Source organism: Apteryx rowi, unplaced genomic scaffold, assembly GCF_003343035.1.
Source record: "Apteryx rowi isolate R43461 unplaced genomic scaffold, aptRow1 scaffold_277, whole genome shotgun sequence".
NCBI classification, from domain to species: Eukaryota; Metazoa; Chordata; class Aves; order Apterygiformes; family Apterygidae; genus Apteryx; species Apteryx rowi.
The window spans coordinates 411,970-425,517 of record NW_020449163.1 but is presented as its reverse complement, the minus strand read 5'-3'; the positions used below and the strand labels follow the sequence as shown (position 1 = coordinate 425,517).

At 37.4% G+C, this 13,548-nt stretch overlaps 1 protein-coding gene across 2 annotated transcripts in view; it reads right to left on the bottom strand.

The window, feature by feature from the left end:
• The window catches only part of TBC1D5 (TBC1 domain family member 5), a 309,786-nt gene that overhangs the window by 246,549 nt on the left and 49,689 nt on the right, over window positions 1–13,548 (bottom strand). Inside the window, exon 2 of one of the 2 annotated variants that reach the window (XM_026068627.1) lies at window positions 1,338–1,437. The exons of the other annotated variant lie outside the window; for it this stretch is intronic. Coding sequence (XP_025924412.1) covers window positions 1,338–1,377 — 40 coding nt within the window. The 5' untranslated portion in view covers window positions 1,378–1,437. The remainder of the gene's footprint in view (window positions 1–1,337; window positions 1,438–13,548) is intronic. 2 annotated transcript variants of the gene reach the window in all.

The window sequence follows — 13,548 nt, the reverse complement described above, 5'->3', positions numbered from 1 at the left end:
AAACTGATATTGTACATGAATTGCTTTTGGGTGTAATTATCTTCCCCACATGTTAATATAATTTTGGCATCTTATTATATGTTTTATCCCACAGGGAATTTTGATTTGGAACCACAATTATCAATAAACTTTCTACACAAAAAATACCACTCTCTCCTCCCAACATAATTCCATGCAGTCCTGCAAACATTCGGTTTTTATGTATTCTGTGGTAAATCCAGTGACAGATACTTTGCAGGAACAGAAGTTTAGAGAATACATGCTCCCTATAAGGACAATCATTTCCTTTCTCCTGTTTACTATGCCACATAATTTATACAAACTTTCTATTATATGGTGTCACTTAGAACATACAGTACCTATTTCATATTGATTAAAAACTGTCTGAAAACATTTTATTACATTTCAAAATACAAGCTGCATTTTTAGCTCTACTTTTGCTATCTGCAAATACAATAGATACTAAGTGTGGAATGCATCACAAATAGATCATAAAACAAAAACTCTGACCAAAGACACAGGGCATTCTATGCCTTCAATCAAACCATTGCAATTAATAAGAAATTCTAAATACAGAATATAATGCCACATAAATAGTATAACAGCCAAGTCCTGTCTAAGAAGCCATATGTTTTTTCCCATTGTTCAAAAAAAGGAGATGACTTCCCGTCACTTATGTTTCTGATTAGCAAGGTGATTTATGCCACAATCACTAAAAATGCCAGCAAGTGAATGAGAAAATGCATAGTGACTGCACCAGATGTGCACAATAAACAGGAATCCCATTGTAATCTCTGGTACTTAGTTTATATGAAGGTAATGTAAGAAACACTCTTGGATATGGCAAAGTCACTCTTTTTTTACATTTGACTATAAATGATATGAAATAAATTGTGTGTTTTATACTTTATGGCATGCATACATTGATAAATTAGGTACAGTTTTGTATGCCGACTTATCTACAGGACAAACCTGGCTAAGATCATGGGGATTAATTGCTTCAGAAGTGTGAAATGCAGCTTTTCCATTCTTTTCTGCACACTCAGTGAAGAAACAATGATTAATCACTGTTTAACTATTCTCTTGAGGATCTACAAGATTGCCAAAGCAGGACTTATCCTCATAAATCCGAAAAACACAGGTTTAGATTTGTTGCCAACAACTGAAAGAACATGAACTTAAAGCCATTTGTTATCAGATTAAAACAATGTCAAGGCTTTAGAACCCCTACCAGTGCAAAATTCTTTTTCATCTGCACTTAACAATGGGAATTAGATTATCAAATCAGATTTGAGAAAAATACATGCATTTGTATAGGTGAACACACACACCCTTACCAGAAGTACAACATCCTGATAATAATAAATCCAGCTTCATTGATGTAGCATAACAGAAACAGCATCTTTAAACAGAAATGTTTCTATTGATATTAATGCTCTGTAAAAAAAAAAAAAAAAAAAAGCAGTTAAATTGCATCCACTTCCATTTGTTTGCAACATATCCCATTTATATATGTAAAAAAAATTTCAAATGTGTGAAAATGTGTTTAAACATCTTTACTTTTTGATAGTGTAGGAATGTAGATTACAGTGCTTTACATTTGTCTAACAATTTTACAATCAATATGTAATAAAAATCACTTTCTTAATAAATAGCCCACTACATAAACAGATCAACTTATCATGAGATATGCAAAAAATGCTACCTTTAAAAAACTTCCTCCATTTAAAGAAGATATTTATACAAAAGGAAAAATTTTATTAGGGAAATAACACACATTCTACTGTACAGTCTTTGACTGCTTAAAAAGAGGACAGAGGATTTGCAGCCTATTCAAAAAAGAGCAAGTTTAAAATTTTAAATGACTCTTTATATACCTTTAAAGGGACAGAAGAATCACTCATGTCAAACACTTTCTAAAGATTCGCACCCTCCCACCCAATATTTAAATGATTATAACAAAAGGGAAGAAATTAACAGCTAATCCTTTAAATAACCCATGTCAATAACACACTGAATGCAGTGGTAGAGGAGAAATAATTCCAGGGCTCTTAAGTCCCTGAGAAATCAGTGGGAAAACAGGTAAGTCTGTTTTGCTCCGCCACTTGCGGTTCACCTGCAGCTCCCCGCAGGGGCTGCCCAGCACGGAGAGAGCCCCTGCACCCCTGCCTGCTCCAAGTCCTCACTCCCCAGCCCTTAGGGTGTCCCCCCACCTCCTGTCTCCTATTTGGCTATAGGGAAAAGTGTAAGAACGCAGAAGTCAAAGCTAAAAAGCCCTGCTGTAACGTGACCCTTTTTGTCTTTCTACGGCAGTGTGCCACGGGGGGCTCTGCAATGCCCAGGCCCTGACATTTTGCCTTAGGGACAGATGAATTCACATCACTACACATCACAGGAGCTGCAGGCGTAGCTATGGAAATCAAGGTGCTAGAATTTTCAAACTGTACACGTAGAGCCACTTGCTGCAGAACCCCCCAACGGCTCAGGAATCCATCGCTTACGTTACTTCTGTGCATCTAACTCGCGCCCCCGTGGCCCGCTCAGGGAAGCAAGCGGCAAAGACAGGGCAACTGGGCTGAGAAAGGCCTGACGGTGATGCAGAGGTCGTGGCGAGAGCAGGGCAGCCCTCCGCTAGGCGAAGTAGCTTCCACCCAAGGATCGCAACAGAAGGGGCAACTGGGTTAACAACTCATTCAGAAACTGTAAGCACATGCACTCTAACGGGGAAAGTCCTGGCTAACAGTGTGAGAATAAATTCTGATCTGGACTAACCTTTAGCATAATCGTTCTGATTTTTCTGCCATTTTTCTTAATTTCACAAACTATTAGACCTCGATTTGGTCCCAGGTCTGTGAATGTATTTAAGCTTTGTAATTCTCACAGAAATAAGTGGAAGCTAAGTTCGTAAACTCACCAAATTTAGTTTTGAGGCTTCAGACACTAGAGCAAACGCTTAGCTGGCATCTAAGCTCCTTTTTCAGACCGATTCCTGAGGGGGACTAGTGTTCTCAGTCAAATCCCACAGGATGATTAATACTCACCTGTGTTTGTAAAGCACTTCAAGATTTCCAAAAACAAGTATTAACCAGCCTATGTTTACTAGGATTTTCCAATTTAAGCAGACCAATATATACTTTTGCCCATCCCAAGAAAGAGCTGACAAATATTTTTTACTGTCATCCAGTATGGTCTGCTTTTTGAGGTAAGGCACAGTTCTTGAAAGACAAAACCATCCACGCAGTGAGTCCCTTCACAGGCTCTGCCTACAGCAAGACACTGATTCACTGCTAACCTGGCCAGTACGTAGAGGTCCCTACAAACTGAGGTAGGGTGAGCTTAACTGCTCAGATGGGTTGTTTTAACTGCAAAGTTTAATCATATTTGGCAAGTCCATACTGAAAACTATTCTTTCCCCTCTCCCTCTAGCTATACTACTTTCAGTAACTAATTAAGAGGACTGGTAACTTACAATTATTGTGACGTTTATAATTCATGCATTATTAGTTTTAGGCCGGCTTTAAACATGTTTTGTCATGCACCGAAATGTGAACACCAAAACGTGTTACCTTCCATATCAGCTGTACAATATAAAAGGGGTGGGACCCCTAAAAATCGGGATACTGAAGAGTTATGGTTCCCAAAGCAACCCAAGTACTTTATAAATATGGAATAAGATTTTGCTTTGCATATGGCTAGCATTTATGTCATAAAGACAGCAGATCTTATTCTGTATATTTAACTTTTTCTTTTTTTTTTTTTATTAAAGGCACAATATATTTCTCTGTCAAATTTCTTATCGTAAGTTGTAAGCAAGCATTGGCAAGCTAGCATATATATTAAAGAAAGTATTTGAAATGCAGAGTCTGATGTATCTGCCTATGTAATGCTTACTGTATGTTGCCTATATCAAGAGAAACATTTTTTAACTATCTCCATCCATCTTTCACTTGCTATGTAACTACTGCAATAACTTTCCCTTCTGCTGGGTTAGTCAGCAAAACATTAAAGGTTCAGAGAGACAAGGAATATATAACCTGGTGCTCAACCCATTTAAAATATATTTTTCGAAACCACATTTCCTGAAAAATTCCGCCAAATATTTTTGTAGCAATCAAAAAAAAAAAGCATGCACTGATGCTGAATGATACTCAGTCATCAGCTGCTACAGTCCCAATGTGGTCACTTATATCCCTTTTTTAGGGAGTACTCTTGGCAATGCCGCAAATGCTACACTTCCAGATTGCAGTACCAACACACTTCTCTCTCTCTCTTTTTTTTTTTTTAACCATTTCCATTTAACTAAGAGAGACTGTCCTGAGGAATGCAATCTCCATTACTTATCGTTGCAGAAGGAATTCAAAATGCATTGGACTTGGGCACAGAGCCTTCATTGTTTCCAATATTCCTGGTGAAACAAATGCTCCAGCATGCCTCCTCAGAAATGCTACTCACTACTGTAAATGCAGTAAGACCACCCTTGAGCTTTCCTGTACCTATTTCCCATAAATAAGAGCTAAAGAGTTTCCCAGTCTCTTGCTTCTCAGCCCTGGATATACATGGGTTAAGTCTCAGGAAATCTGCAAATTTTAAGATAAGACTGTTCTTAGCAATCTTTTTCCTCTGACATGAGGGAACTTTTCACAATAACAGCAATTTTCCTCTATGTTTTCCCTCTGGACCACTCCAAGACTACAGAATCAGCTCCATAGGAATTAGTTTCAATCAGTAAGTTTCATCACTTTCCTTTATACATTCTATATCATTTATTTGCCCTTCCTTTCCCTATCACACATAACTTAAGTAGACACGTACTTGCACACAAAAGAGATACCAAGACACTGCAGCACACCTGTTCCTACTCCCCTGAAGAAAGGATATGAAAATAAAAATACTACAAATGTTAAGGGAAAAATACTTGGCAAAAAGCTTCATTTAAGATACTACACAGAAACAGAAGCTCACACATTAGCTTCTGAAAATAGTATCTCCTACCAATCCCACATATCTCTGTGAGTCAGTCTCACACTAAGGCCTCTCCTGTGAGGTACGTGTAACATTCATCAGCTTCCACATGGACTGTAGCCATGTCATACCCATCTCTCTGGAAGCATCATTAGGTCTTTGGAAGCACCAACTAGTACAGAATGCTTAACAGCATCTTTTCAGCAACACAGACTACAATAAGGTTTATCTTTTTCAACAGGAATTAAATTCAAAGTCTCCATACTTATCATCATTGAATGCAACAGGTACTACACCTAATGCTGCTGAATGATACCTATGCTCACCTGCACATCTCTTCAGCCAAAGTGGAATTTTTAATGACAAGCAAGACTTTCTTTGTACACCAGAGAGATCTCTCAAAAGGCAGTCAGAAACCAGGAAAAAAAAAATCACAACAGAAACTAAGATATAGCCAAAAAACTCATTGCCTTCTGTTTCAAATGCAAGGAACATTCCTTACATTATGCCTCCTCTCGTATTGCCAGATGGAAGCATATACCTACAAAATCATGATTTTCCCGAAGAAGTGAATGAGAGAGACCCTATATAAAAATGCTAGCCATTTTAACATATATGGATATCCTATTAAATTTGACCATACTAATAAATAGGCTCAGGTGGGAAGCACCTTGAGATTTATAAATGAGGGTAGGGTGAAAATCCATAGAAAGGAACTGCCTGAAATACAAACACGTAACATACTATAAGCAACGTTATCTTTACCAATACAACTTGTGAGAACATTCTCACACACACGTATATGTATGTGTGTAAATATATATAGTATGTATAGTGTGTGTGTGTATATATATATATAAATACATACTATATCTATATTAAAAAATCAAGGATACAAAAAAAAGATTTTTTCCCTCAAGTGTTTCAAGTTAGAGCGGTCATAATCTCATTTAATAATGTGAAAAGTCTGAAGTACACATCATTTGGGCAAAATCAGTTTGGATCTCTGGATGCATGGAGCTTTTTTAATTCATTGTAGGAAACACTGAAATAGCATGAATGAAGAGTGGGAAGGACCTTAACTTTTCCTGCTATTCAGCTATTCAAAGAGTCATAAATTGAATTAAGAAAGTTTTTGCACAACACACTTTCATGTTTTGTTCATACCATAATTTATAATAAAAACATCAGTACAAAAACATTTGAAAGCTGAAATGTTTCATGAGCATTATTTCTCAGATCTTTTGACTGGGAACAGTTTATCATTTCCATCTCCAGGCCTCACATGAAGACAAAACTAGTGTTAATCCATTTTTCCTTAAATTATCAAAAATGACCTGCAGAAAAACTGAGTGATATTTAAAGATCTCATTTCTTGATCCATAGGTAGACAGATGCAGTGGCTTGCAGAACTCTGAGAATCTAATGCAATGCACTATGTGTACACATTCATTGCAGTTCTGCAAAGACTGGATATGATCACTAAATTCTGGACTGGACAATCATAAAAACAGGCATCTCAAGCGAACTATTTGATAAATACTTTTCACTCTCCTATTATTTTACGAAAACACACAGTTATCTAATCAAACAGAAAAGGAATGATGCAGGGGAAGCTGACATGCAAGCTTTTGTATCAGTAATGATCCATATGTTTCGCTGTAGATCCAAAGAGCCAGAAGGCCAAATAAGAACGCAAATGCCCAATTCTCACTATACCCACACGGTAATCAACACATATTGAAACCAATGGCACTGTTAGGAATCACGGGCTTAATGTAAGAAACTTAATTTATAAACAAGGTGGCAAGTCACCAGTTTCTTCCACCACTTTCACAATTGTTTTTTATTATTATTTACTGATACCTAAATGGAAGCAGAGATACTTGGAAAGTCTGGTTCTAATTGTGTGAGGTTGCTATTTTCAACAGCAAAACAGCTGATCTTTCCAAATTTCTTTAAGAATTGCCCTTCTTGAATCTGGGGAGGAGGGTTACCAGACCAAAGAAGAAGGGTGAATGCTAGCTGAAGGAATCGTCGTTTTCTGGCTGGAAAGGAATTTCACCATGATCTGCGGCCAAACAGAATCACAGCAGTCATACCTTTTACAGAAGCAAAATCATAGGGTTTGTAATACTTGGGGAATGGCCCTTCAACTGCATACACCCACCCTTAAATCAAAAGGCTGTCTGAATACAGATCCATCATTCCCTTCCACCACTACACCATTAAGGGATGACAGTATCTTGAAAGAATTATGATTTTGCCATCATTATTTTATTATATTCAGCAATGGTAAGAGAACCAAGGTATACAGGCATACCTTGTTTTATTGCTCTTCACTTTATTGTACTTCACAGATATTGTGTTTTTTTGCAAACTGAAGGTTTGTGGCAACCCTACGTTGAGCAAGTCTACTGGCACCATTTTTCCAACAGCATGTGTTCACTTCATGCCTCTGTGCCACATTTTGGTAATTCTCACAATATTTCAAACTTCTTCATTATTATTATATCTGTTATGGTGATCTGTAACCAGTGATCTTTGACGTTACTATTGGAATTGTTTTGGGGTGCCACAAACTGCGCCCTCTCCTCAGGCCTCCCTATTCCCTGAGACACAGCAATATTGAAATTAGGGCAATTAATAACCCTACAATGGCCTCTAAGGGTTCGAGCGAAAGGAGAGTGGCACGTCTCTCACTTGAAATCAAAAGCCAGAAATGATTCAGCTTAGTGAGGAAGGCATGTTGAAAGCCAAGACAGGCCGAAAGCTCGGCCTCTTGTGCCAAATAGGTAGCCAAGTTGTGAAGGCAAAGGAAAAGTTCTTGAAGGAAATTCAAAGTGCTACTCCAGTGAACACACAAATGGTAAGAAAGCAAAACAGCCTTAATGCTGATATGCAGAAAGTTTTAGTGGTCTGGAGAGAAGATCAAATCAGCCACAACATTCCCTCAAGCCAAAGCCTCATCCAGAGCATGGCCCAAACTCTCTTCAATTCTGTGAAGGCTGAGAGAGGTAAGGAAGCTGCAGAAGACAAGTTGGAAGTTAGCAGAGGTTGGTTCATGAGGTTTAAGGAAAGAAGCCATCTCCAGAACATAAAAGTGCCAGGAATAATTTTGACTTTCAAGTCTTATTATTTAAGAAATACATTTCATAAGGCTAGAGCTGCCATAGATAGTGATTCCTCTGATGGGTCTGGGCAAAGTAAATTGAAAACCTTCTGGAAAGGATTCACCATTCTAGATGCCATTATGAACATCCGTGATTCATGGGAGGAGGTCAAAATATCAACATTAGCAAGAGTTTAGAAGAAGTTGATTCCAACTCTCACGGATGACTTTGAGGGCTTCAAGACTTCAGTGGAGGAAGTAACTGCAGATGTGGTGGAAATAACAAGAGAACTAGAATTAGAAGTGGAGCCTGAAGATGTGGCCAAATTGCTGCAGTCTCATGATCAAACTTTAACGGATGAGGAGTTGCTTCTTAGGGATGAGTAAAGAAAGTGGTTTCTCGAGATGGAATCTACTCCTGGTGAAGATGCTGTGAACATTGCCGAAATGACAACAAAGGATTTAGAATATTACATGAACTTAGTAGATAAAGCAGCAGCAGGGTTTGAGAGGACTGACTCCAATTTTGAAAGAAGTTCTATTGTGGCTAAAATGCTATCAAACCACATCTCATGCTATAGAGAAATCCTTYGTGAAAGGAAGAGTCAGTCGATGCGGCAAACTTCATTGCTGTCTTATTGTAAGAAATCACCACAGCCACTCCAACCTCCAGCAACCACCACCCTGATCAGTCAGCAGCCATCAACATCGAGGCAAGACCCTCCATCAACAAAAAGATTACGACTTGCTGAAGGGTCTGATGATGGCTAGCATTTTTTAGCAATAAAGTATTTTTTAATTAAGATATGTACTTTTTTTTTTAGACATTATGCTATTGCACACTTAATAGACTACAGTATAGTGTAAACATAACTTTTATATGCACTTGGAAACCAAAAAATTCATGTGACTCGCTTTATTGCAATATTCACTTTATTGCGGTGGTCTGGAACCAAACCTGCAATATCTCCAAGGTATGCCTGTACTGCCTAAAGGTTTAGTCCAATTTCATCTGACTATGAAAAAAACTTAGATGATGGAGAGAACCTAGGCATGGAGAGATTCTAACATGTTTGGAATCAAGAGGTTGAGATCTTCTTTTATACTACTGTCTGCTCAGGAAAGTAACAGTAAAGGAAATACATTCCCATGGAAGGGAATCATCTGTGTATATTGCCATATGGAAATGAGTTCTCAAGGAGATGACAGGGAAATTAAAGACAGCCTGTTGGCAAAAAAGGCAAAACTAGCAAAGAACAGGTGACAACATCTAAGAGAGAAAAAAGAGGGCTCAGACTAGGCCTTAAAAGTCATCAGTGATATGGGCTTGACAAAGAATATCAAAGTTTCCAAATTACTTTTTTTCCCAAAAATTCAAGATATGTAGCTAGACAATTCTACTTCTTTTCATACATTTTCCTTTTCTTCTCATGTGATCTGACTCTCTCACAATGTGAATGAACACATGTACACTGAAGGATTAACACAGCACTGATTTTTTTTTCTTAAGTAATTCTGTGTAGGCAACACAATTTATTGGTATAAAGTAGGATTTATGGTAATATATTTCCTCTTCAAGACATAAGTAAGATTTAATAGTTTTCTGTAATTCATTTTCATATAGTACCATATTCTCATACATTTACTAGCATAATGCATCCGCTAGAACAGCAATTGCATACCCTGAACACTATTTTAAAAACTCTTCATTACTAACAATCTGCTAGAAATATTGTTATCCCTCTTCTTCCAGAATGCAGTCTACTTCTTGCAGCCTTTTATCTTCCTACTGAACATGCTGGATTTTACAAAAATAAAGAAAAACAAACCACAAAACAGAAAGTTACAAGGTTGCAAAGAATATGAAAGCTATCAAGCTAGAAGAGAAGAGTGCTGTACTGAAATAATAGTCTGAAAATTTACAGAGGACTACAGGTCTTTATTTCTCAATATTTCCTCTTACTGTATGTCATATTACTTTCATTTTCTGAGAAGTTAACTTTTCAGTCTCTGGTGGTGGTGAATTAGAATACAAACTGCACATATGTCTGTTTCTTTACGTGGACAGAAATTATGTAATTATTCAAATTATATCAGAAATTATATTCAGAAAATTGGTTGTCAGTCAGAAGTGTCTTTTTTATAAAATGACAAGAACTGTACCAAGAGCAGATGAATTCTAGCATGAATATCCACTTAAAACATTCTCTCTTCAGTTAACACATTCCCAACATTTTAGTTGCTGTTGCTGGGCTACCCTCTCCTAATGAGCCTTAGGAAAGGGTTTTTCCACCACAGAGGAGGAAGAGACCAAAGTGAAAAATAGGGTATGTGAGAGAATAAAAGGCTTGATTGCAGTCGTATTTTAAGATTTTAGCCTCCCAGCAGCACATCAATAGGCAGAAAATATGTTTTCCATACACTGAGTCAGTTGTATGAAATGCCCTGCTTGAGTCTTTCGATTCTACCTATTCCATCAGCAGTGTCTTTTTCAGGAGCTTGCTTGCAGCAGCTCCACAGATGTTACAACCTAGGACAGAAACACCCGTGAGTATAGGTGGAATTCTAAAGCTCTAAACTAGAAGTTATTTTTCTAGTGCTATCCACGTAGGAGTTGCATAAATGTTCTGAAATACAGAAACAGACATACACATACATATGAACGTATAAAAGTTATTGTCAGTGTATAAGTTACTACTATCCTGAGACTAAAATAATTTATGCAACATCTGTTTTCATATTTTTTCTAATTTTTTCTAATTAACATGCATATTTAATGCATAAATGCTCAGACCACCTATTTTTCTGCTGATTTTGTCCCTTTCATAAGTCATGTACTCCTGTGGGGTGCTCAGCAYAGATGAAGCATAAAATTTGGTTGAAGAAGTATTGGGTGAGTAGTAAACAAAATATTCCAGACTTATCTAAAAGAAGAAAAAAAAAAGCCATGCTGAAATGGGTTATAATATAAAAATAAAGGGACTTTCCCAAAAAACACAGCCTTCTCTTAATGCATTAGTCACAGAATGGTAATGACCTCCATCCCTGCCCAAGACATTAAGAGTCAAGGAAGAGCTTAGGCTCCAAACTTTTGGCATCTCTAAATAATTTCAGCTGAGTAGAACTCTAAGCTGGTCAAGTCAGATTTTAGTGCTATAAGATGACATAGTTTATTTTTTTTTAATTCCTCATTGCCAATGGTTAAAATATTCATTTGATGTTAGACATTACAAAGCACTAAAAGTCAGCTCCATAAGAATCAGTTCTAAAAACAGAATAATAAAAGTAAAAATTGCTATTACATTGTATTCTTCATCCAATACCATATTGTTAAAGTTATGTTAAGAATCTAAAACATCGAGGAGGAGTAGACAGAATTTATCCCATTACATTTACAGAACCTAGGGGAGAAAACAGTCTATGTTTACACAGTCATGTTCTTCCTCAGTAGGCCTCAGAACTGTGACTATGTCTTAGTCTCTTTCTCCTACCATCTTGTCCCCTCCTTTTTTGCATATATTAGAAATGTTCATCAGGGTTTTTTTTTTTTTTTAAACGGTAATATTTTTATTTCAATGATGAAATGGAGAACTATTGCCACAAATCTAAAAGGAAGAGCAATAAAAGCACATGCCATTCTTTTCTGGACACATTCTACATAAACACTGTTTTTGCTCTACATCATGTATATTTGTATGAATTTAAAATCCATAACACAATGCAAAGTAAAATAAGGGGTGGGGAAGGAAACAGGATAATGCTACAGTTCTTGTACCTGCCAAGGTAGACCCGTTTTGGTATTTGCGGCAGAAGTCTACTCATACCTATAGACTACTTGACTTGTCCATCCAAACTTGAACAGACCTGTTTGTGTCCTCTTAGGTCTGAAAAGTCTCTCATGTTGAACATTCAGGTATTCCTGAGATCAGCCCAATTTAGCCATTACAAAGAAAGATATATTCCTCATTTGCTAACTCACCAGTAAGCAGAAGACATGATCAGTGCCTATCACTGTTCTATTTAACTCTCTTCCGCCAGCAGCTTCTCCTTACAGATGTCACGAGGTGCAAAGTTAGAAAGACAATCACAATCACAGGTTCATTTAGTTGCAATATATCATCGACTGGCAGATGATCCAATAAGGAGCCCTTAAAGGTGGTATATCTCCCATCTCTAAACAGTCTGCTTTTTAACTGACGTGAATGACTTTTCAAAACAAATACAACGAACTGCAGCAAGCATTTACCTTTCTTCTCATTACCCCCCTTTTGCAACCTCAGACACATACATGTTTTAAATTGACAAACTCCTCAATTACTATAAAAGAGAACAATCCTCCCTTTTGCTCCCCAAATCAGAAGCTGGGCATGGTAAATTTCTTTTTAAAATCTGCTTTTAAAAATACTCAAACTGAAGTTGAAATAGGAACCCTCTCAGTGTATGCTATAATAAAAATTAGTAATATGACCTCTCCATTAATATATGGATAACAGCAATTTGCCCCAATTTAATATCACAACTAAAACAAAGTGCACCTGATGAATATATAAATGCTGCAGTCTCACAACTATGATTATTGTAGTCATCCTGGACTTCAATGAAAACGAAATGTGGGTCTTTGCCAGGATTTACATGGAAGAGCTTAGCAATATGCTTTCTATGAGCTAGGCAGACGCTTAATACAGTCAAAATCTCTGAAATCATATTTCTTCAGCATTCTGTTGATATCCTCCATACTGACGCACTTGGAAGCTCTCTGGAGCTTTCTAGGCCTCTTTACTTCTGCATGTTCTTAACCCAAAGAATGTTCCTACCTATGATCTTTGCAAATGCAAATTTGCAAGAAAGGTAAACTGGGATTTATTACTAAATCTAAAACAAAAAAGGAAAGCATTAATCTCACAATCTTCCTCCAGTTACAAAGCATACCCTTGTTGCAAACTCCTCTTTTGGCTGACCAGGCTGCTTCTTTAGTAACAGCGTTAACGGAGCTTCTGGACAGCTGCTTCTCCAAGCCCAAAGGCCTGCCCCTCCCTTTCCAATCCTGCCCCTTTCGCTCCTGTAAGGCTTCACCAGCAATCTCCTATTCCTTAGACAGAGCAGACTGCATTCCCTCCTGTCACCACTCCCTTTGCTTGCCAGAGTCAGACACAAACCTGCAAAGAATAATGAACTAGCACCTTGTAGCTTCATTGCAAATTCCAGCTGTATTTGTACTTTTAGTCATAGAAAAAAAGATTTCAGTAAAGATTTCCTCAGATGCCACACAAGTATCATTGCATCACTGCAACCCTTCTTACATCATATGTCAATACTTTCACTATAAATCAAGGAGGCATCATCATGGTAGCTACCAATGAAAATTTCATGACAAAGTTTGAAGCACAGCAGTTTTTCTCAGTTGCTAGAGATACAGGGAAATTTGTTATCCAGAACTGCCTCCCCTTCAGGGAAAAAGACAGGGGAAGATGGCA